The sequence below is a fragment of the Pollicipes pollicipes genome, unplaced genomic scaffold, assembly GCF_011947565.3.
Source record: "Pollicipes pollicipes isolate AB1234 unplaced genomic scaffold, Ppol_2.1 Scaffold_7231;HRSCAF=8579_pilon_pilon_pilon, whole genome shotgun sequence".
NCBI classification, from domain to species: Eukaryota; Metazoa; Arthropoda; class Thecostraca; order Pollicipedomorpha; family Pollicipedidae; genus Pollicipes; species Pollicipes pollicipes.
The window spans coordinates 26,636,923-26,660,838 of NW_023597034.1; the positions used below are offsets into that span (position 1 = coordinate 26,636,923).

Sequence of the window (23,916 nt, forward strand, 5' to 3'; positions counted from 1 at the left end):
GTACAGCATACTCTACGTCCTTGGGTTTTATGACATTAATTTTTATGGGAGGCCATATTATTGAGGAAAGCTGCATTAGGCAAGCAGTCTAGCCGATAAGACGCCGTATCCAGTACAGAATTTAATCCCTGCGCACGCGTCGCTGATTGCTAGGTTCACATAACCCACAGCTTGAGCAATCGTGATCTCAGTTAGGCTTCGACTCCTCACCCCCTCCCCGTAGTTTAAGGTGGAGAGGTCGACATGGAATAATGTCAAAGCACCACACTTGCAAGTAATGTCAAAGCACCACATCCGCTAGCGCAGTGTCTGTGAATGCGTGACATTTATAACAAGGCGGCTGACGGCATGTGGGTGGAAATGTTTGACCAGGATTTGAGAATTTGACACCATAAGCATTCTCTGTTGATGAGTCTCCTCGGCACCGCCACACAAGTGTGAGGGGGACTGAGCGCCACCCCACATCCCTGCACGGCGTGCCGCGCACTGCAGGGGGGGGGGGGGGGGTCGCTTCATTTGCGGCTGCTTCCCAAGGAGTTCACTTTCGTTTCGTTGGTTTCCTTACCGAACGGCTTACGCTTTCCCTAAACACACAGTTTTTATCCACTGTTTGTTGTGCTGCTCCCTTCCGCTCCCCCGCACACTATGGAAAAACGCTGCAAGGGAGGAGCGACGACACGGATTCGAATTCGGCCTATGGCGTTGACACTTCTCTGAATGTCGATTATTGAGCGCCGTAGCCTGCTGTGGTTGTCACTTTACCTAACGACCCTTGCGCGCCCCAGGCTCATTCCGTTGAATCGCACAGTCCGGCCGCGGTGCTAGCACGGCACCCATATCTGTCAAGCGTCCCGGCAACAACCTTCGCTCGACCTTGACTACTCAGGTGCCTGCTTGCTCTGGCGCCAGACCCTTGCTCGACACTGCGCAGTGATCGTCGGTCAGACCTCGGAACCCATTCTTGGCCCACTAGGATCTGGCGTGATTGTTCCCTCTGGCACCGATCCTCAGTCGACACTGATCATTGATCGCCAAACCTCTGACTCGAGGCATACCAGTAATCGCTTGACCTCTGTCTCAGCACTGATCATTGACCACCAAACCTCTGACTCGAGGCTTACCAGTAATCGCTTGACCTCTGTCTCGACACTGACCATTGTTCGCCAAACCTCTGACTCGAGGCTTGCCAGTAATCGCCTGACCTCTGTCTCGACACTGATCATTGACCGCCAAACCTCTGACTCGAGGCTTACCAGTAATCGTTTGACCTCCGTCTCGACACTGACCATTGACCACCAAACCTCTGACTATACACTGGCCATTGACCACCAAACCTCTGACTCGAGGCCTACAAGTAATCGCCTGGCCTCTGTATCGACACTGACCATTGACCTCCAAACCTCTGACTCGAGGCTTACCAGTAATTGCCTGACCTCTGTCTCGACACTGACCATTGACCACGAAACCTCTGACTCGAGGCCTACCAGAAATCGCCTGGCCTCTGTCTCGACACTGACCATTGACCGCCAAACCTTTGACACGAGGCTTGCCAGTAATCGCCTGACCTCTGTCTCGACACTGACCAGTGATCGTCAGACCTCTGAGTCGACACTGACCAGTAATCGCCAGACCTCTGTCTCGACACTGACCAGTGACCGCCAGACTTCTGTCTCGACACTGACCAGTAATCGCCAGACCTCTGTCTCGACACTGACCAGTAATCGCCAGACCTCTGTCTCGACACTGACCAGTGATGGCCAGACTTCTGTCTCGACACTGACCAGTAGTCGCCAGACCTCTGTCTCGACACTGACCAGTAGTCGCCAGACCTCTGTCTCGACACTGACCAGTAATCGCCAGACTTCTGTCTCGACACTGACCAGTAATCGCCAGACCTCTGTCTCGACCCTGACCAGTAATCGCCAGACTTCTGTCTCGACACTGACCAGCGATCACCAGACCTCTGTCTCGACACTGACCAGTGATCGCCAAACCTCTGTCTCGACACTGACCAGTAATCGCCAGACTTCTGTCTCGACACTGACCAGCGATCGCCACACCTCTGTCTCGACACCGACCAGCGATCGCCAGACCCGTGTCTCGACACTGACCAGTAATCGCCAAACCTTTGACTTGACACTGGCCAGTGATTGCCAGACATCTAAGCCCATTCTCGACCCACTCAGATCTTATGTGGTTGTGCAACTCTGTGACAAAAATGTTTTTGTAGACAAAGCAACGTTTTCTGACTATCATTCAGGCCATCTGTCCCCCATGTGATCTCTGAACTGAAATGCAAGCGAACGGCTCATTTGTCTCAAAACAATCACTCGTGCAAATATTAAGGTCCTTCTCCAGGCCCCTAAATCTTGCGTAAGGACGTTAAAAACTCTTCCCCACCACGCTTGCTCGAAAAACCTCAAGAAGCACGATATGTACCCTGCTCTGTTTCACAACGGAACAGGAGATCCTAACGGAACTCAGAACCGAAAACGTGAGTCATTACCGACGACTGACCGCATTCAGAGATAGGGAAGTCGAGACACCAGCATAATTGCTTTGAGGTTTGCAGCTACCCGACTTACAGAGGTCATCATAGTTTGCTAGCCCTGAAAAAGCCAGGGCAGTTGTACCTAATCCACTCACGCCCTTCCATTGTCAACGGCTTGGGCACGGCAGCAAGTCCTGCAAACAGAGTGCCAGAAGGCTCTAGTGTGGTGAGACCGCTCACGAACGGTTCGTTTCCATGCCACCCCAGAAAAGCTTCAGCTGCACGAGTGTTAACCACGGTGCAATTTCACCGCAGTGCCCAGTGCTGAAGGGAAGCGAAGTTTTTGTCGCGAGAAAGCCAAAACAGGTGTCTTGCACCAAAAGGCTCTCCGCGAGTCCTAGGCAGTCAAAACATTTTGCGTTAGGTACAGATTTAGCTAAAAACAGGCACTGAAGTTGTTCTTAATTGTCCTTAACTTCACACGCCTCATTAAAGGGAATGTTCACAATTGAAGATATTAAGACAAACATCAGACATGATGGGAAAAGCTTACTTGTAAGTACTGGTACGCTTTCAATATTCAGAAACGACGCTAACGTTTCTATGACATCATCATTGCGGACGTGGCTTTGAAATAGTTCTTCAATAAACCTTTTGCCACTTTTGCGGCATGTGTTACTCAGGAACCAGAGGGTTTTGGATCTTTTAAAGGGCATGGCCATGAACTGAATCAAAAAGTCCTCAAGATGGCTATTTCAGTTCAAAACCCCATATAAAGGTGGAACATTCCCTTTAAATGCTTAAGGAGTTAGGGAAATTTATTCCTGAACGGAATCTTCCACCGTGCCGGCCACCGCGAAGATTTTCCGTGTATCTCCCGGCTGTGAAACGGCCTCCTCCAAAAGGGATGGAATGCTTCGTCCATTTAAACGTGAAGTCATTTGCCTTCTGACCCCAATACACCTGACAAGCAATATGAGATGCCAACTTAGTCATTGCTATATCTCCCTTGATTTGTGACATGACCACTGCTTTCCTTTTAATCAAATTTCTTTTTCCGCACCAATAAAACGAAATATCAATGTCTTTTATTAACACATGAAGACAATATGAGCGAGGAACGACAGTGAAGCGAACAAACATGATGGCTTTGACAACAGAAGTTGCAATGGTCTTCCCAGCTTGAGGCAGATCACGAACATTCCAGGCTCAGATGTCAGTCTTAAAGGTAACATCCCATCTTGTACTTTTCATTTATTATTACAACAGACGCGTACGCACAAAACCATGATGTAACGGCGCGACGAAAAGTTACGTGGCCCATTTTAACCTTCTGGGCATTCACAATGCTATTTTATGGGTGCAGAATTTTGGAACATTTGCTTTTCTGACACAGGAAGAAATGAGAAATAATGTGTTTTTCTTGAAAAACGCTCCATATTCGTTCCAACCCAGGTATGAGCGGCTGTTTTTACGGCAGTTTGGAGCGTACTCAGTTATTACATGTTTAAGGGGTGTAATATTGTTGAAGCAAAAGTCATTGCCGTCAAGCATGTCATTGGGTGAGAAAGTGTATCATTTCACAGCATTTTTTGTCATTCAAGTGTACTTAAGTGTCGAGACAAGGGAGGAGGGGTTCCCGACTCCAACTAAACTTAAGCATAAATTTCATTACGGTAAGAAAGAATAAGCAAGCAAAAACATATTCAGGTAAAACAAAATAACAACGTTCACGTTTTTTATCTGCACGGAGCGCCCGGCCACGTGTCGTTGTCAGTGTCACATAGTTGGGTAGGGAGAGGGGCAAGCAAGGCAGCCTGGCGACGCCACCTCGAATTATGAGAAAGAATATGGCATACCATGAATCTGTTCATCAATTGAAGGAGAGTATGCATCAACATTTCCCCAGTCACAGACGGATGGTGAATGAGCTGTTTTTCCAGCCCACCTCTCACGCCGCGAAAATAAAAAAATCAAAGGTAAAGGAGCGTCATCTTATCTGGAGGGGCGCAATCAAAGGATGGCTTTGCGTAAGTCATCAGGAGGAGTCGCCAACTTAGAAAGCCACACGGTACTTTGCCAGGGTTCCCTAAAGCGAGGACATGCCTGGATATCCCAGAGGCGGACCAGAAGAAAGTCAAGCTGTTTTACGTGTTGCACCAGGTCTGCCGGATGTGTCCGGGCAAGAACGACTGCCTCACGGTCCGACAGCTCGGTGGGAACCGAGAAAATGATGGAAAAAGACTTGCCTTGGGGAACTTGCGTGACGCATATGAGGCTTACAAACGGGATAAAAATCCCTGCTATCGGGTGCTCGACTTTTGCTGCTCTTCGACCGGAGCATGCGTCTTGGCAGGCAGCTTTGGTACGCATTCGGTATACGTGTGCACGAGCAATATCCAAAACTGCTCCCATCTTCTCACGGCCACCTGATTTGAAAACCGTGACCCCCTTGTGTTGTAATAGCTGCATTGTTTTGGAGCAGTTAATTACCGGGGAGGGGAATTTGGTCGCTTGCGTGGAGATTGCTGCCACTTGTCTTTGGTAGCGTTGACAACGGAACCAACGTTGAATGCTCGCCAGATATGAAAATACATTATTTGTTGAGGTGTGGGCCGGATTGTGTGTGCGTGGAGGATGGCTGTGGGTCAGTGCTCGGAACTGGGGCAGTTGAACTTGCGACAGAGTTAACTGAAGTAACACCTTGTTCACGCTGCATGCGACACGGAAAACCATGGCTGCTTGATGGTAGATTGTGGGAATATATATATATATATATATATATATATATATATATATATATGTATATATTTATGTACATGTATGTAATATGAATGTTATGCACTAGTGGATATCATCGGATCAAAGGAAGACAGCATTAGATCTCTTAGCCAACAAATTACAAAATTGATCTGACGCCACTTTGCAGCTGATCGCCAGGGTCAGTACTTTGCCCATGCAAAGGCTACTGCGAATGAGGGCGGAGTGGTTGCCCAGGGCGACCTCTCTGAAAATGAGTAGTGCAAGACGCGGCCCAAGGCTTCCATTGGAAGTCCTCTCAGTGACCGTACACTCGTTCGTAGTGTACTGGTGGAGGAGCGTGTGCTGTGCCATCAGAGCTACTGTCTCATGTCTGATGGCACAAATCATAACATCGCCATGGTTTATGCGCTTTGCAACGACTTGTTCCAAACCTTCGCGCCTAAGTGCCGAATCTAAAAGAATATTTAATTCACGGACGACGGTGCTGCACAGTACAAAAAGTACACCTTCATCAACGTGTGCCACCATGAGATTGACTTTGGTGTGAGTGACTTCATACCACGGGTATAGCTGAGCGTGCCACAGCACAATACTCAGGCGCGCCCGAAATAGGCAAATACTGATCGTGGAGGAAGTGTTCAAACTGCTGTCGGAGCAGCTGGTCAGCAGAACCACGTTCATCTATGGGCCTGGGTAGGAGGTGACGGGCGTCGCGAACAACCTCACGGAACGCTTTCCAAATGCTGGCACGGCGGTGGGCACTGGAGGCTTTCACAAGTGTCCCAGCGTGACACCGACGACGCCGGGGGGCTCACCATCTGTCCTCCGACTAGGGACGTGTGGTCGCAGTAGGGGCGGTAATATGTGCCTGTGGGCGCGCCGAGGCCAGATGTGCGGGCAAAAGAGTCGGCACATCTCATGAGCTGGCTTGCAAATGAGCGGATCATAGCAGTGCCGCATTCAGTCGTTACATTGCATGATGCTTTCAAGTCAGGTCATTATGTCACTCTATTGCGGGCGGCCCATGGTCACATGTAATTTGCTGCATGTGCAGCTTATGCGCTAAATCATGCGGCCGTATATGTTGAGTAACGCATATGAATATGTAAATACATTCCGTAGTGAAAGCCGCTTTATATTTTTCTTCTTGTAACGCTTCCAGTCTTCCTTAAAAAACCGCCAGGTCTTCAATATGTTACGCACACACACACACACACACACACACACACACACACACACACACACACACGTGCCATGTTCTTAACAAATCCATCGCATCATAGCAGTGTAAAGCAGGACGGGGCTCCGACGTCCACACCAGCATCTTTCTGCAACCAGCAGTGCTGCCACCTATATGCTTGCTTCTGCTAGTGACGTGAGAATACGTAAACGCGGAAATGAAGCTGTCGTGATCACCAAATGCACACAAACGTACGCCAACCAACACACCACACCAACACACCAACACACCAATGCGCGACCTTCTACGCACTGCTGCCGTCCGCTAGCTTGAAGAACACATCATTGGCGAGTGAGTACATGCTCTCCGCGTCCTCGCAGGGCGCCGCGTCCACCGGGTAGTTGCAGGTCAGCGTAAACTGGTCGAAGATGGTCTCGTTGCCGCACAGGAAGCTGTACTGGTCCGTCTGCAGGGTCTGCGGCGCACAGAGAGGTAGAGAGGGCGTGAGAACGAGACACGGCCGCTGACCATAGCGTGCTTTACGCCAACACCATTCAATCGCCCATCCTGTGTCTGGTGTTCTTCGGAATGCGGGATAGCAATCATAATGAAGCTTAATCGTGTGTTTTACATCGCTCGAGGATAGTGTCCTCTTACTTTATAGAATGCAAAGCGAAAAGCGAATGAGCCAAATTGTGCATCGTTCCCGTACAAATTGACCGTACGCAGCTACCGCGTGAGACGCGGAACATTTGGCCGCCTGGCTTAAACAGATGCCGCCCAATTTACCTATGTCGTAATCCTAAGCTTCGATTGTTCTCGACAGACGAATCGCGATGATAAGCGCACATGCTTCGCTAGCTCACGCTCCCATCGCAACGGCATGCGAGAGGTAATACCCACGATGCATCACCGGTGTATTTTCGGGTAATCATGCCGTTCAAACAGCCCATTGTAGTCGGTTCCGCAACTCCTCGCTGCGCTCTCATCGGCGGCCACCGTCCGGTGCCGCCCTCCCCCCTTCTCAAACTGGGTGCATACTCGGACCGTCTGCCGCCCCAGGGGTGGTTACCCAACCGCTGCACGGGCCACACCACCAGCACCGGCCCCCAAGGCGCGATGCGTTACCTCATGCCCCGGGGACCTCGTGGACCCCCCCCCCCTCCCCCATCACCGCGGGACCCCCAGTCGGCGCTCACCTGTTACGGACATTGGTGAGGCAACGGACTGATGCATGGCTGCGACGCACCCTCCCCGCCGCTCCTCCCCCTGACCCCCTGACCCGGTCGGCCGGCGCAGATTATGCCCCGACCTCCACGCTAATAGCTCAGTAGGCGATAATGAGCGCTGGTTTGCGGTCTTTGCATGGCCCCGGGCGGTGATGCGCGTCACGTGATGTGTGACGTCATGCCAACCTTCGTCACGTCTCCCTCGCATAATGTGCTGATGACCACCAAGCCTGCCAATTTGGTTAGTGGATAACTACCTGGGTATGATTCTGCATTCATCAGATGCGATTACGCATAGGAGCTGTGAATACCTGTTTCGGATACGTGATATGTTCGGCGTGAGCAGTAATGTCCGGAATCTCATCACCTGTATCGAAATAGCGTTTGGCTCTAGCCTTTATGCCAGAGTCTACGAATCGAAAAACCTTGCCATTTTAGCTATAGCTACCCGTGAACTGCTGGTGTTTTCTCACCTTCCGCAAAGAGTGGTGCCCTCTGTCCTCGTCCATAGCCTTGCCCAACTAGCTGTGACATGCCCAACCCGTATATATATATATATATATATATATATATATATGTATTCACCAATATCTGCAGACAGGTAGCCCCTGTTAAATAGACAGCAAAAGCTGAATTTGTAGCGAGGGTCCTCGGGCCTGCCAAGGTAGGGTGATCCCTCGCATACAAAACAAATTTTAGCTAACAAAACAAAAAGCCATTTTAGAAACATCAAACGGATAAGAAGCTCTTTGACTTGCAGAAAGGTTTTTAGACATTTTGTGCGTGAGAAGGCACCAATGGATTTCTTGGGTGTCCATGGGGTTACAAAAGGATGTAAGTGTTCTTTGCTCTGAAAGAACCCTTGGGCAGAAACTTGAGCATGTTCGATTTCTTCGGACTTGCAAGGGACCGGATACAAAAGGAGGCCAGCGGAACTGTAAAAATGATCTTTAGTTTGAAAGTATCACAACACAGCTGCCGAAAGTCTTTTACTAAGCTATCGGTGGACTCGGGGAATCGCAACATAGCTCGTGTTCACGATAGGGTCCCCAAGACGTCCCACTAGGCATTTCGTCATGTCCGAGGAGGGTGACATGTGAGGGGCCCTGGGACATTCTAGACAAATAAGGAGTTCTGATCTGAAATATGACTCCCAAAAAGGACCTCTGATCTGAGCTTGCGCGTATCTGTAATTGTTCGTATGTAATGTGCGTGCTGTGCGTGTGTGTCTGGAGAGGCATCCAGCAAAGAAACTGCCTTCATGCCTCCCCAAATCTGAGCATGATCCGGGTGATGAGAACGGTCTAACACAATGCGTCAAATGCGCCGCTGTATCATCACAGCTCAGCGTGTTTCTTGACCATCGAAATGAATGTTAAATGCATGGAACATGGTTTTCAGCACACAGGGCTACCATCAAAATTAGCTTCGGGACGGCTGCCATATGTCGCTCCTTGTTCTGAGTCATTCATGAATGCAGGCATAGGGCCGCAAAGGCATAACCATTTCGGGTCTACCACGAGCTCGTTTAACTCTTTTTTCACGGTGACCGGATCTCTTTGAGCCTGCGAGCCAGAACAGTATTGTTGCGATCTAGGTACGTCACCAAAGTCGGCTGCAAGATTAGCGGGATCCACTCCAGCCACCGCAGATCCGTGCTGTCCACCAAGCGCCAGCCACAGCTCAGGCTTCAGACGTTGGCGGGCACACCAGCTGTGCCAGGGCAGGGGCTTCTCCCGCAGCACCGCTTACCTCTCCAACATCATCGACGACGGGCACGCAGACGTGAAAGAGCCGGCAGTCGTTGGCCACGTCGGCGTAGTAGCCGTACGGCCGGCCTTCGCAGGTGAACGTCTCCACCAGGTTAGGCACGATGTCTTCAAAGCCGCTCGACAGCTGGTACGGCATGTCGGCCGTCACTATGGCAACCAGCAGGACGCTGAGCGCGACGAGCGAGAGCCGAGACATGGTACCTGCCGGACGGCACGGGGCAGCGGTGAGGACGCGCGAGTCGGCAGCGCGCGGACGGCACGGGGCAGCGGTGAGGCCGCGCGAGCTCGGAGCGCGCGGCGTGTGATCACACCGCCTCCGAATAACAGCCCAGGAGTGATTGTTGGCGCTGTCCGGGGGGGGGGGGGGGACGCGGTCAGACCGAACGGGCACGGGTTGGACCACAGTTTCCCCGCGGAGAAGGCCGCTCGAAGGCCGGGACTACATCTGGTGGTGCGCTGGCGTTGCGTTGTTTGCCGGCCGTGCGTGCCGGCGACGACAGTGCCAAGGACGGGACCTTGCTACGACGGCAACGGCTTGGAACAATGTGGGCACCTCGGTGTCAGCCGAGAACGCCGTCATGTGTCAAATGTCAAGAGAGAGGCTTAGTTTTATGCGTGCCGTTTTTTCATGCAACCATAGACGTGATCCTGTAACATTCAAGGATGCGCCCCTTTCCCCTCTGTGGCGAAGCCTGCGTTGCGAGCCCACACCGCTAAAGAGTACCTCGCCATCGGTCAAATATTTGGGGGCGTCGATGTTTGTGTGAGGCTTTGCTTCTCACGTAACCAATACGCCCGAAGTAACATAGCGCAAAATTTCGAGAAGGAAGCTTGGTCGGCAGTTGTCTCCAGGCCTCTGATGCGTCCGCGCGTTGCCGCCGACACCTGGTTGTTGATGACCTGGGCGGCCTTCCTAGCGCCGCTGGGCAACAACTCCACTCCAGACCCGTAGAAGTGCGCCAGCAGGTCGCTGAAGGTGCGGCGCACGCTGTACCTGCGCGTGCGATAGATCCTGCTGAACACTGACGTCGTGACGCCGTTGCTGTTCTCCGACAAGACCGCCAAGGCCGAGCGGTAGCCGTCGAGGAAGGATCTGTTGTTTGGACCGGATATTCCCAGCACAGGCGTCATCTGGGTGGAGCCAGACAGGCACGCAGTGTCACATCTCTCTTCCGTGTTTCCGTGTAATTATGCACCGTCCGGACCTAGTTCACAGATAATGCTTGAACCTGTTTGAAATGTTGTGCTAATGCATCGGGCACTAAAGTTTCCAGGCACGAGTTGAACTTTCACTGCCTTTATCACCCACACGGCTGTGCCGCAACACAGGCCGTGAGAAACTCTGTGACCATAAGGCAAACTTCGCATTCCTTCCATGGTGTGCGTCCCCGACGTGCGGTCTCTGTCCCCCCTCCCCCATACAATTATGTCCCGCAAATCTTGTAGGAAATTTAATCCTTGTTTGTAGACTGAAGTTGTTCTCGTCAAGGACTTCAAACACATGTCGGAGTTTATGTTCGTTTTCATGGAGCTTGCGGACCGATCCCCGTCTCGGCCACAGGCAAACCTAATTATATGAAGTGTGCTTCAGAGAAGGAGATACTGCATTATTGCTGACCCTGTATCAGATGCTTCTCAGGTGTGTGCGTTGGCTTCCGTCGCAGGTCTGGAATCCACAGTACTGGTATTGTGACGTGCTGCATGTGCATGCCTTGGCGGTTGTGCATGTACTGTTGATGTCGCATGCGGTAGTGGCTTGCATGGTGGTTGCTTGGTGCATGTGGTCATGGACGCTCTCGTTGCTGCATGCTGCGTGCCCTTATGCCAGCTCCCAGGGCTGCATGCGGTGTATGGCTAGTTGCCAGCTAATGAGTCCTTTGCATGTGTTGCAGACTGGGTGTCTAGTTCGACGGTGTACTGCTGCCTGAATAAACCACAGCTTGGCAGTTGTCGCAGTATCCAAAGAAGGGATCATGGTGCAACGTGTCACCACGCTGACAAGCCCTTACAACGTGGATAATAAGAGACCAAGGGTGATCAAAGAATCGCTGTTTGAATGGCAGGTAGAGTCTTTCTAGAGTCTTGCAAAGGCCCATGCTGATACGCATCCATTGCTTCTGTAGGGAGACTTTTTGGCGAGAGCAGGATACATGTGAGACGATGAAGTCAAGTACCGTTTGCATAATTCAGAAAACAGGCCGTGTACGCGACCCGTTCAACTCTCATGAAGTCGGCGCTCTCGCACACAAATGATCCCTTCAAAAGGCCTCTTTTATTGGCAGTCGGATACGTCTACGTATTTTCGGTGCATCCACTCTAATCGCAAAAATGTCAGGCGACCCTTTCGGTTTGAAACAAATGTGATTAAAACCAACGATGGCGGATGCACATGGAACAAAGGCGTACCCAATGATCATGCTGTGCTCTCAAGGATTAGCTACTAGTCCAGCAAACAAGGTGACTTTTTCACGTTTGTGGTAGAGAATGACATAAAATGGCCTGTCTACAGCGAAGGTCGCGGATTGAATCCCGATATTTGCTACTATTGTCACTGTCACCGCCGTAGCTGTCGTGCCCTCCTCATTGACCTCCATCACCGCCTTATGGATGATGTTGCTGACAAAGGTCTTGTCCGACGATATGCCGTTGAAGTTTGCCCCCCGTTGGAAAATCCGCTTGATGCCCAGGCTTCTCATGTAGAAGGGCATCACATAGAGACCCTCGATCTTGAACGACGGCATCACCACACGCACGGTTCGCTGACGTAGCTGACTGTGTAGCCGGGTCACGTTCAGGCCGTCGAGAGACTTCCGCATCAGGGTCACGCCAGCCATGGAGCGACTGCGCGGGCGCAGCACCAGCAAGCTGTAATCTTGGTTTTGGTACGGTAACGCAACGACATCAAAGTGTGGTCGGGCGGCAATACCAAACTCTGCCTCCACCATCATCATGTCTACCCGCCGATCACCATCCGACGTCAAGAACGGCTTCTGCCCGTGCTTCTTGAAGCCATAAAGCCAAGTGCCCTTGAAATACACGGCGCTTAAAAGCACCAGTTGAGCATTCCTGACGTCGGCACTTGACACCAGGTCCTTGATGTGTCCGCGCGTTGCCACCGACACCTGGTTGTTGATGACCTGAGCAGCCTTCAAGGCGTTGCTGGGCAGCACCTCCACTCCGGCTCCGTAGTAACGCGCCAATAAATCGCTGAAGGTGCGGCGCACGCTGAAGCTGCGCTTGCGATAGATCCTGCTGAACACTGACGCCCTGACGCCGTCACTGGTTCCAGACAAGACGGCCAAGGCCGAGCGGTAGCCGTCGAGGAAGGATCTGTCGTTTGGACCGGACATTCCCAGCACAGGCGTCATCTGGGTGGAGTAGACAGACATAACAATGTCATATCTCTCCTCCGTGTTTCATCAACAAAGATCACAGGGCGATAAATCATGTTTTATGTCCTCTGCAAGGTGAGCTGGCACATGTGCCTCGAACCAGTGCAGATAGCACGCCTCACTGAACATCCATCATCTGTGGCCTCACCTCGGCTCTGGTTGTGCCTTCGGCGCCCAGCCAGACCTGCGACATCAGCAGCGACATCAGGAACGGCGAGATCACATGGTTGTTCATCGGATTCGACGTCACCTCCCTGAGCAGCTTCATGTCCAGGCCAGTGGGCACAGAGGCGCCTCCCAGCGTGGCCAGCAGCAAGAGTGGCGCCAGGCAGGCGCCTGAGAAGGCGGATCATCTCAGGTCTCACAGAAACCCACGCAAGTCTCATTTCTGGCGATGGCCGGCAGCGATGTGCGGCCTCGGTTGTTCTAGCGGGGTACGATAGGACCGCAACAGAGTTAGCGTTGGTTAACTGGTGATGAGCTATAAAGCCGCCAAGAATAACATTGCTCTGTGATGGTTGGCAGGCCATGACAACAAATACAAGTTTGCCGAGGTTGACACCACCACCACCGCTGGCCGCTCCGGTGCATTGCTCATAACATCACCTATCGCCTCACTTGTTACCGATCACCGCCGCATGGATTATGAGTAGAAGACCTCTTTATAATTACCTTTCCAGGATATAGTTCAATAAAATCCTGAAATTTCAGATAGGCTTTAAACAACATCCCTTCTATTTGACAACCTCAAACTTCCGTTCTTTTCAGTTACCAATGACACAAATGTATGGCATACTGATATGTGTGAACCCATATTCCAACAGCGCTTCTGTTACAAGATGCAATTGCACCGTAAAAGAAACGCACTCACGTCGTTGTAAATAGGTGGGATCTGCGCAAAATCATTTTTGGGAATGAGAACGCAAAACGTTGAGAAATTCCCTTTATTTAGTGAGAAACTCTTTGTGTCTTGCAACTTTCCGTTTAGGTGGCAATAACTCTCCAAAGTGCTTGCCTTACATGGTCCATGGAAGACAAGGTCGCAGTAGGGATGCATTAATCGAGCCAGCCTTTTCCTATGTGGTGTTGCGGCCAAATACAAAGAGTAAGTTCAGCGATATTTCGGGCTTTGTTTAAACTGCTGGAGTTGAAACGATAGTTTTTGTATGGATTTCTGCGTCTTGTGGAAAAGTAAAACGTAGAGTTGAGGATTACAGCAAGCTTGTTAACATTGCCATCCGACTATCAAAGCTGTTCAAGTTCCTGTGGTATCATGTAATATTATACCCAGTTCAGTCCTAATCCGCCGAGTTCAATCCGTGGAGCATTTCGTAGCCCACAGATTATTCAACATGTGAACGATTTTAACGTCCGCGTGATAAAACGGGTCGGCTCCAAGGAAACAGGAATATGGTCATCTTAATGAGACAAATGCATGTCTGTTGGTGGCTTTGTACCTTTATGTATGTATATCGACAACCCAGAAATCTACATTGATATGTAAGTGAGTCAGTCCGCTCGTCAAACCACTCGAGCGGCGTGTGCCAGCTCTCACCGGTATTGCGCCTCGTCATGGCCTCGTAGTGTCGATTGGGAGAAGAAATAAACCTGTAGTTGATGTCCGGTCCTGTTCACTTCCAGAAGTGACGATAGAATGAAGGCAGGATCTGTGGGATATGACACAACACGCTGTGTAACTTGAGCCATGGGATCAGTTTCAAGGTTTTGACCTTAGGTCGACTGGTTTATAACACCCCATGTAACAGCACAGCTTGACGTAAGCTGTTCTGTAGAGGCATATGGTGAAGCTTTTTGCCCGATGTTATTTGCGCTTTGTGAGATAAAGCCCGTGCAGTCTTTAAGTCAGTGATGTTTACCCAAAGCGTTCTGTATGTTCTAGAAAAGCTCTGCATGTTCTATAAAAGCTCTGCATGTTCTATAAAAGCTCTGCATGTTCTATAAAACTGCCATGGCTATACAATTGCTGCATACCATTTGAAATGCTATAAGTCTGAGAATGTAGCACATACTTTGTTTGCAATGCCAGAAAAGCTATTTCGTGATCTCGTTTGACATTTTGGTAGAAGATCAAGGGTAATGCATTAGTTCTCAACTGTGAGAGTATGACTTCAGTGGCTAGTTTGAAGGTTTTGGCTCATGTCACACCAGTGCTGAAAAATGTGTTTCCCCGTGGAAAACTCTGCTTTCCTGCTGAAAGCGTGCATAAACGCCATTATGCCCTGGTAGGATGGATACAAAAAGGATACATTTGCCCTCCGCATCGCATCCGATATCATCCTTCCCATCGACCTAGCAGCATGTATAGCTTTCCTGTAAGCTTTGCTCGCTTTTCATTGCGCTCGAAAAACGCTGCATGCTACAAAAGTCGATACCGAAAGCAATTTTCATTTCTTAGATCCCCAATAAGGTATTGTCTAAAATCATGTGGTTTGACACTACTCACCTGAGCGGCGCTGTTCACTACCCGAAAGGAAGGAAAACATTGACTGATGACCCTTGCTGACGGCTCATATATGCACCTAATGACTCATTCACGCGACACATCAACCCCTGACCGGTCCGTCACTGGCAAAGGTGAGCACGCGGTGGCATGCTGTGGGCTGATGCAAGGCCCTATGATAACACATGAGGTGACAGGATCTTATTCGCCTATTCAATAAATGATTGCAATAATTGCAGAACTCCAATCGCATCTCGTTGGCACATTATCACTGGGTAAGCATTGGGGGAGCCCGGAGTGGCCTCCACTCCATAGTCCTTTCCGGATTTGTCTTGAAAACTACTCAAGGTATATTCAATATTTATATGTAGGTGCAAACCTTGGTCCTGCTGTATTTGTCAAAAAACACGAAAACTGCTATTTGATATATGGTATGGTTTTGTCATGTTTCGTAAGGCATTAATTTTTTCCGGGGTAGGCCCGCCAGCGGGGAATCTCGCCAACTCCCAACATTACTTGAGTGATCTATCTAGCCAGGTCTGCCCCGTTTGCGTGCGCTATCTCTTCACGTCCAAACATGAACCAAGCAACATAAGCCACTCGGTGTGCGTTGGCCAGCCAGTGGATGTGGGTGTCGAGCTTAGATTTAAGTCTCAATGAAGTCTCAAGGTCACCGTCCTATCCACGTGAGCTGGCTTGGCAGTCGTCCTGTCCACCTGAGCTGGCGTGGTCACCGTTTTGTCCACCTGAGCTGATGTGGTCAACGTCCTGTCCGTCTGATGTGGCGAGGTCACCGTCCCGCGCACGTGAGCTGGCTTGGCAGTCTCCTATCCACCTGAACTGGGGTGGTCACCGTCCTGTTCACCTGAGCTGGCTTGGCAGCCCTCCTGTCCACCTGAGCTGGCTTGGCAGCCTTCCTGTCCACCTGAGCTGGTTTGGCAGCCGTCCTGTCCACCTGAGCTGGCGTGGTCACCGCCCTGTCTACCTGAGCTGGCTTGGCAGCCGTTCTGTGTACCTGAGCAGGCGTGGTTGCCGTCCTATCCACCTGAGCTGGCTAGGCAGCCGTCCTATCCACCTGAGCTGGCTTGGCAGCCTTCCTGTCCACCTGAGCTGGCGTGGTCACCGCCCTGTTCACCTGAGCTGGCTTGGCAGCCGTCCTATCCACCTGAGCTGGCGTTATCACCGTCTGTCCACCTGAAGCGGCGCTGCCACCGTCTGTCCGCCTGAAGCGGCGCTGCCACCGCCCTATCCACATGGGCCGCTATTGGCCATGAAACTGCTCCTGCACTCAGAACCTTTTGTTCCAAAACCTCGTTGTGAACGAAGCTCCTCGGGTTCCCTCCCCCCTCCCCCCCCCCACGCCACCCGAGCTGAATGAGTGAGCGCCACTAGCATTTGAATCCCATGGTGATAGCGTCTTGGTTTCCCACGATGGAGCGCCAAGCTCGAGCAAGAACATCATCCACATGCTTATCTGTAATTGTTTGCCCTGGATTGGCTTCACACTGGAAGCTGATTTGACCGGTCCGTGCTCTCTTCAGTGGTCCGTACACGGGCAGTTTCGGGGTCTGTACCACGTACGAGCTGCGCGGTGGGATTGTGTACTGTATGACAACAAAAGTTCCTTCTTGGATACTCCACTGTTCACGTCAGTTAAATATATTGTCGTGCAATGTCATGTTATTAAAGGTTTACCGCAAATCCACACATCATAGCCATCAGAGCAGTATACCAAGTTACACCATGCTGCAAACTTTCATTGAGACTTACATCTAAGCTCGACACCCACATCCACTGGCTGGCCAACGCACACCGAGTGGCTTATGTTGCTTGGTTCATGTTTGGACGCGAAGAGATAGCGCACGCAAACGGGGCAGACCTGGCTAGATAGATCACTCAAGTAATGTTGGGAGTTGGCGAGACAGCTCGACAAGCTTATGTGCGCATCGTAAACACGCGCCCGGGGTGGCCGGCCGAACATCCTTCTCCCGGTAAGGGAGGGGGCAATTTGATCCTTTGAGATCTCAAAGGCTAAGCAAGCTAGCGACACCAAATGCACAAGGTGTGTTGGCCTGTATGTGAACTCGTTTGTTTCAAAATGTGAGACCCTTAGGTCATGACCTTTGGATCAAATAGGGTCAAACAAGGCCAAACTCCAGATTGATATTCAAGATACTCTCAGACTTTCTCGTGCAACCCTCGTGAGCCTAGAAAACTGTTCTGAGCAAAAGCTTACTGAAGCCCATTAAAGATCAGTGACCTTATAAGACTGCCTTGATGGTTTAGGCCTGAGTTTCATCTGTTACGGGTCAGCGACCTTACGAGGTACGACTAATTTTCTGACACCAAAAGATTCGCTATTGAATTGTTAACTGCTATGCAAATTTGTCGCAGCCATCCCACGTTGTTCGGCAATCATTCCTGAAAAACCTTCGGGGTGGGGGTGGGGAAGCCAAATTGACCGCCACCCGATTAATGCATGGGGTAAGCCCGATCATTTGTGGCGTAAGTGGGCGGCGTTACCGTGATTTCTCTAATAGCGTTTACCAATGGCTCAAATTATTAAGGACCATATTGACGCTGAAATGTTTCTTTGTTCTTCATTTCAGGCACTACAATGATGGCAATCAACACACTGGATATAGTTTCCAGATTTCCTGGCAGCCGCGGACATGGAAGTCATGGTCTTACAACAGCGCACCCAGAAATAGAAAAGGCAAATTATTCATGAGAAACCAGTGAAATCTAGATCACCTTCTATGTCCGTCATCCGCGCAACCTTCAGCGGAAAAGAAGGTCAGCTCAACTTTCTTTGTCAATGTTATGCTCAGGGGAGTGGCCGACATTACCCCGTGGTCGGTCCCACGCCGTCTTCGCCTGTAATCCGAACTAACAAATTTGTGGAGTAGTGTTCTCATTAGCCCACAAATGCGACTAAATGTGGCAAGCTGTAATTTCTGATGTCTCGAAGCCTCAGGAAAAGTGCACTGCCTATGCTTGTCATAACTGCATTTTACTCCGTTGATTGATCATCTGACTCTCGTTTAAGATTTGATTTACATATATAAGATTAAGATTTACAAGATTTGGGTTAACGTACGCCTTCTCCCAATCTAATACAGCCCACACATTGTATCTAATTAGCATATTAATGCAGGCTTGTCAGTGCTGGGCCAGTGTCCAATGGTGAAGGGGCGCAAAGTGAGGTGAGGTGGGGGTGGGGGTGGGGGTTTTGCAGTGGAACCGACCCAGCCCGCCCCAAAACACATTAAACTCTTCAGTGTTGTCCCGCTTCCTTCTCAAAGTTGGTGAGTGTGTGTGTGGGTTTGGGGGGGGGGGGGGGAGAGGAGAGGGAGGGCGGGACTCCACCTCTGAATACGAACTACACCCCTGCCAGTGGTGATTATTAGAACTAGGCACGTCTTGAAGTGGCCGGCGTCAAGTGTGCCCCTCCACCACCCATTCAAATTCCCTTATGTACCCATTAATGGTGCAATTACCAACATATGTCATAGTTAGAACATGCCAATTGCGCCACACCACTGATGCATCGCAACATTCCATCATGATAAGTGGCGTAGCCGGACTTTCAACGTGGGATTTGGGAGTCTTGAACAGTACTTTCAAGAAGGTGCTTCCAAACCCTCTTTGAAGCCTCAAGTGTTTCACTTCCCTATATTTGTTTGCTGTAAACAGTGTAAGGCAAACACTGGTCCTTCAGGCACAATGCTTTGGTAAAGAATTGGTTCTGTGTGGTTCCAGGGGATTTAGCCTCGAGTGGGGAATGGGGTCTCATTTTCTCTCCAGGAAGTGTCAGATACACTGTGGCGCCTCAGTGGCTGTTCTCATGATCATCATAAAATTAAACTACTACCAATCAAGAGTCAACTGACATTTCAAGACTACTTGTACCATAAATGTCATGACGCAGTAACAGTTAGTGACTTTAAACTGTTAACAATGCATTTTCCTGCCGTTCTTCACCGAGATAACCTTTCATATTCTTGGAAATTTGCCAGCCACAGCTATCAGTGTTGTGTGATGGATAGATCGATAATGCCCCCTCCCTCAAAATCCCGTCAGACTTCTGGAGCTGGTTGACTCTGCTTGGTAACTAGAAGTGTCACTTTCCTCTTCTTTTGACGAGAAACGCACTGTTCTGCACTACCCGAATCTGAAGCATGTATCCGATCTGTCAGGTAAAGAAACCCCACAAATGCCTACAGTTTAACACCTGAGTTTTACATCTAATTGTGTAACTAAAAGTTGCTGATGCCGCAATGCAATGTCATAAAGCACCAAAGGTGTTTAGGTTGTCATCATTGCAACCAGCTGCACACCTGTTACTCTATAACCACAACTGCACGTTTTGGGGAGATCGGTATTGATTTCATGGATGTTGACTGCGAAGAAATAACCAAAAATAGATGTCGGCTGATCAATTTTGGAAAACTCCCGTTGTCTATATTGAAAGCTCATTTATTAAATCCATTATAAAGGTAAATGATGGACTCCCCCAATTTCTTACCAGTACGACTTGAAAGGCCCAGCTGTCCTATTTTACCTGAGTTTGAAAGCCTACTTGGATGTTGTCTCAATGCTGCTAATTTGAAACATGGCTGCATGCAAAACAGAATTCAGAACATTGATGTTATTTCAATGGTATTGTACGGAGCGGAAAAGTGAAGGATATCGTTTAAACACTCAAAATGTTCTGGAAAGTCTCAGCTGCGAAGCCATATCAACATATTGCCAAAAGTGATCCAGGCAGTGCTATTGCCTTAACATTGAAACCACCGCCGCCGCTATCTTACTGGGTGTACGCTCAAATATTTTTCTATAGATAAGACAGTAGTATAAGCATTACTGGTCGGAAAACAGGAGAATGGAGTGTCAGATATCCTAATGCACCGAACAGCTTACAAATATTTTCCTTTCCTCTATCCCGCCTTTGGAACAGTGAGGAACTAGTTCGGTCGGCCCGAAAAAGTCACTGCCGGCCAAATGGGTGCGCATTAATTACCCAGTGGTGACGTTTCTTTTAAGGCAGTTTGGACAACACGTAACCAGATTTTAAAACCACTGCAGTATCTTTCCAAAAGCGTTTCATTTTTGCGCTGACGTTTCCCTGTAGCACGCATATCCTTAGGAAGAGTTCGCTAGCATTTTACTTTGATCTACCACTTTAGGATCATGGCCTGGCAGCGCGGCAGGAGCTTGGGTGCTATGGCATGCCCTGCCCAGCCTAAACCAAGTTTTGGGACGCTCAGGGGCAAGACCAGGATTTTTTCAATGAGGGGGGGGGGCAAGCAATATTCGTCAAGCAATGTCGTTGGGCCCCATAGAGTACGGCAAATTAAGAAATGCCAAGAAATCAGGGGCAATGTGGAAGGCTCCTTGGCAATCGGATTGACTCGGCAAGTGGACACGTAGGGCCCCGGCGACAGCGCATTCTGAACAACATAAGTTTGTCTGCCCAAGAGCTTCACTTTCGCTTGTGACGACCGTTCTTGGTCGTCTGAAGGCTCAGATACCTCCAGTCTTGTTGTGTTTGAAAACTTCGTCCGTCCGCCTGGTCATGGGCCCTTTCAAAGCCCGATGGTCCCCTCGGGGCACGAGGGGGAGCACAGTTCCGCCCCCCCCCCCCCCTGGATCCGTCATTGGTTCGAACAGTCCGATAGATGAGGCCACGACAAGAACAAAAGGCCATCCATTCAAATAAGAAGTGCACGGTACACAATATGGAGGGTCCAAGAATGATCGAATGTACCCGAGCGGGGTAAAAGATGGAAGGCCCCCGACAAGAGCGCAGGACGCTCCATTCAAATACTAGATGCCCGTGCCACAATGTGGAGGGCCCCACTAGATCAAGTACACCCGAGCAGGTTAACAGATACGGCCTTGACAAGAGCGTGGGGCTCTGCACTAAACAGGAAGCACCAGCGACCCAATGTGGATGGCCCCCGAACGATCGAGTTTGCCAGAGCAGGCTATCAGAAAGGGCCCCCGCAAGAGCGTAGGGCCCTCCATTCAAATAAGAAGTATCCAATACCTATTGTAGAGGGCCCCCGAAAGATCGAGTGTCCCCAAGCAGGCCATCAGGTGACCCCGACAAGAACGTAGGGCCTTACATGCAGATACTAATACCCAGACTGCACAACTCCCAAGCCATCCAGTGCACCCAAGCAGGTTGACAGATCGGGGACCCGAGAAGGGCATAGAGCCGTCCATTCAAATAGGAAGTACCCAAGACCCAATTTGGAGCGCCCCAAACAACCAAGTGAGCCCAAGTAGGTTAACAGATAGCCGTATACAAGAGCAGGGGCCCTAAGCAAGTGACAGAAAATTGGAAGGGCCTTAGACCAATGTAGATGGCCCATGGGCATATCGTGAGTGCGCCGGTAGGTTAACCGTAACTAACGCGAAGGGGTCCGTGAGCAACCGAGAATACCCCGGTATGTGAGCAGATTTGGCCCCCGCCTATAGCGTGAAATGGAAAAAAAATCCGTCGAAGGTCCCTGATTGACAGAGAGTGCCCCGGCACGCTAGCAGAAAGAGCCCCAGCAACAGGGCAAGGCTGTCTGAGCAGATACAAAGAAATCAAGGGCAACATAGAAGGCTCCTTAACGATTAGGTTTGCCCGCAAGTGGACATATAGAGCTCTCAGAAACAGTGTAGTGCCTCTTGACAGCGTAAGCAGTCCCAAGACCTCCCAATCACCACCCTCTCAATCAGTAAATAATCATTTTCGTATGCTCGCGGGCTCTTCGGCTACGTTTGCAACTGCTATTGGTGGCTTAGAAGCTCAGGCGTTCAATGTTCTTCTTTGCGTTGAACGTTGTGTTGTTGATGATGATGTTGCGTTCTTTGTAAAAAAAATGCGTCTATTCGGCCGGCTACGGGTCCCCTCTGAGCCTATAGGCCCCCTCGGCGCCCAAGGAGGGTCATGCGCCCGTGCCCCCCTCTGGATCGGCCCCTGGGGATACCTGTCAAACTAGCAGCAGTTTCACATCAAGCTGCACATCGATATTCAGGACTCTCACGGTCTCGCTAAACAAATGGTGGCCTAGCAACATTGGGCTTACGCATTTCAAAACCTGAAAAGATAAAGTGGGAATAAGAAAGTGCCAGAGGCATTATAGGTTGGTACCAATGTCATTCAGAGCGGACCGTTTTGGTGCAGTTCAACATGTGTACTTAGTAGACAAGTGCCCAAGCTTCTGAAAGCCTTCAGTTTGGGCATAAACTATCTCGCGAAGTTTTGTACGTCCAACTAAGTTTTCCCTAGTTTGAGATTCATGAGCCAAGTTTTTGTTAGCCTGCCAGTCCTACCTAAATCGCGTCAGTCTGGAATACCCGTTGACAGTTTAATACAGATATGCTGCTGGCATGGGATGTGAAGTTTTGGAGCCAAAACTATTGGCTAAGACCGGGATTCCGACAGCATCTTGGCTAGCGGTTCACGTTTTAAGCATACTTATTTGACATTACCACTCGCACTTGGGCGTGGCGCTTATCCATATTCTTTTGGCATGTATGCGAGTGAGCAGGGTACGCCAAGCGCACGACTGAACGCCAACGGATAGCTCAGTTATCACCCTGATTCCCTGTTCTTCGTAACACGAACTGATGGGGGGGGGGGGGGGAGGGGCAGGAGTCGACGCGACCCAGCCTGCCATGAATTTTACAAAAACGTGTCAGCTGTTTCATTCTGAGCATATTGGTATGTAGTTTGATGTGTTTGAGCATATACGTATCGTGTAAGCATCCGTTAATGCAACAGTCGACGTCCCCGCCGGCACGATCGGCGGCCTGCCATTTGCCTCTCGCCGCCCACGCTGGCCGAAGGTTGCCGTGTGGTGTTTCAAAAAAGGTCACTTATATGAGGCCAGATGCTATCGACACATTTTCTGTCCAAATACACGGTAACGAATGCCCCAAATGGCACAGGAAGCGTGGACACGATTACACGACATGCCGGAAAGATATCCTCAGAAAACCCTAGGGAGGGGAGCGGGGGGGGGGAGGGGGGATGGAAGGTGCATCGGCGGTAGTTCCCACCTCATCGATCCTCTTATCAGGGGAAGCTTAATTAGGTTCAGAGTACATGGAAGGAATAACATGCATAAGCCATGGCCATGCATCTGCCTGAATATCCATCTACCGCTTCAGCATCAAGCTGCCCCAGGGGGCAGCCCCCGTCAAGCGCCACCACTGGAGCTGCTTACTTTTACGTTGTTCATGTCGGGCTTGCGCCCGATATTGAATCTTGGTCATTCACGGGATAGAGTAGTTTAAACTTCAAGTCACGTCCATAACCCTTCTGCGATAAAATGATTCGAAAGAAGCCCTGGCTCTCAAAATTTCGAACAGGCACGGCAGGCAGGCACCAAACCATGCCGCACGGCGCGTCTCGTCTAGTTTCACTGAGAAATTATGATGAGGCTGTGGCCGCCACATTCTGGTTTCACGTGCAATGCCGCACGATACTGCACAGGAAATCTTAAGCGATATGGATCAATTCAAGATAATACTTTCAAGCGCCCTAAACTTCATTCCACGAGGCTATGCTGTGCTACGAGTTTGTGGAGACCCGTAACCATAGCAACGACAAAAAGCAATGAATTT

General features: G+C 50.2%; 2 protein-coding genes across 3 annotated transcripts; both read right to left on the reverse strand.

Moving 5' to 3' along the window:
* Positions 1–6,505: 6,505 nt before the first annotated feature.
* LOC119110330 (U-scoloptoxin(01)-Er1a-like) lies at positions 6,506–9,633 on the reverse strand. Its single transcript, XM_037234106.1, has 2 exons — positions 9,416–9,633; positions 6,506–6,909 (listed from the first exon to the last, which is right to left on the reverse strand). Exons 1-2 carry the CDS (start codon positions 9,629–9,631, stop codon positions 6,739–6,741), a joined length of 387 nt encoding a protein of 128 aa, XP_037090001.1. The 5' UTR covers positions 9,632–9,633; the 3' UTR covers positions 6,506–6,738.
* Positions 9,634–11,697: 2,064 nt separating this feature from the next.
* On the reverse strand, positions 11,698–23,570 carry LOC119110329 (serpin B8). 2 transcript variants are annotated; one of them, XM_037234105.1, is made up of 4 exons: positions 23,517–23,570; positions 14,383–14,494; positions 12,976–13,163; positions 11,698–12,803 (listed from the first exon to the last, which is right to left on the reverse strand). In XM_037234105.1, the coding sequence occupies exons 2-4, from the start codon at positions 14,399–14,401 to the stop codon at positions 11,862–11,864; spliced, it is 1,149 nt and encodes a 382-aa protein (XP_037090000.1). In that variant the 5' UTR covers positions 14,402–14,494; positions 23,517–23,570; the 3' UTR covers positions 11,698–11,861. The 2 variants fall into 2 exon arrangements, with proteins under 2 accessions (XP_037090000.1, XP_037089999.1); XM_037234104.1 differs by lacking the exon at positions 23,517–23,570 and adding an exon at positions 15,292–15,322.
* Between the last annotated feature and the right edge of the window lie 346 nt (positions 23,571–23,916).

Bases quoted from the DNA above. Each gene is read 5' to 3' on its own strand.
- LOC119110330 (XM_037234106.1), bottom strand. From the start codon at position 9,631: ATGTCTCGGCTCTCGCTCGTCGCGCTCAGCGTCCTGCTGGTTGCCATA. The intron at 6,910-9,415 runs GTAAGCGGTGCT...TGTGCGCCGCAG, and splicing joins TCGTCGATGATGTTGGAGAG to ACCCTGCAGACGGACCAGTA.
- LOC119110329 (XM_037234105.1), bottom strand. The intron at 12,804-12,975 runs GTGAGGCCACAG...TACTCCACCCAG, and splicing joins AAGGCACAACCAGAGCCGAG to ATGACGCCTGTGCTGGGAAT.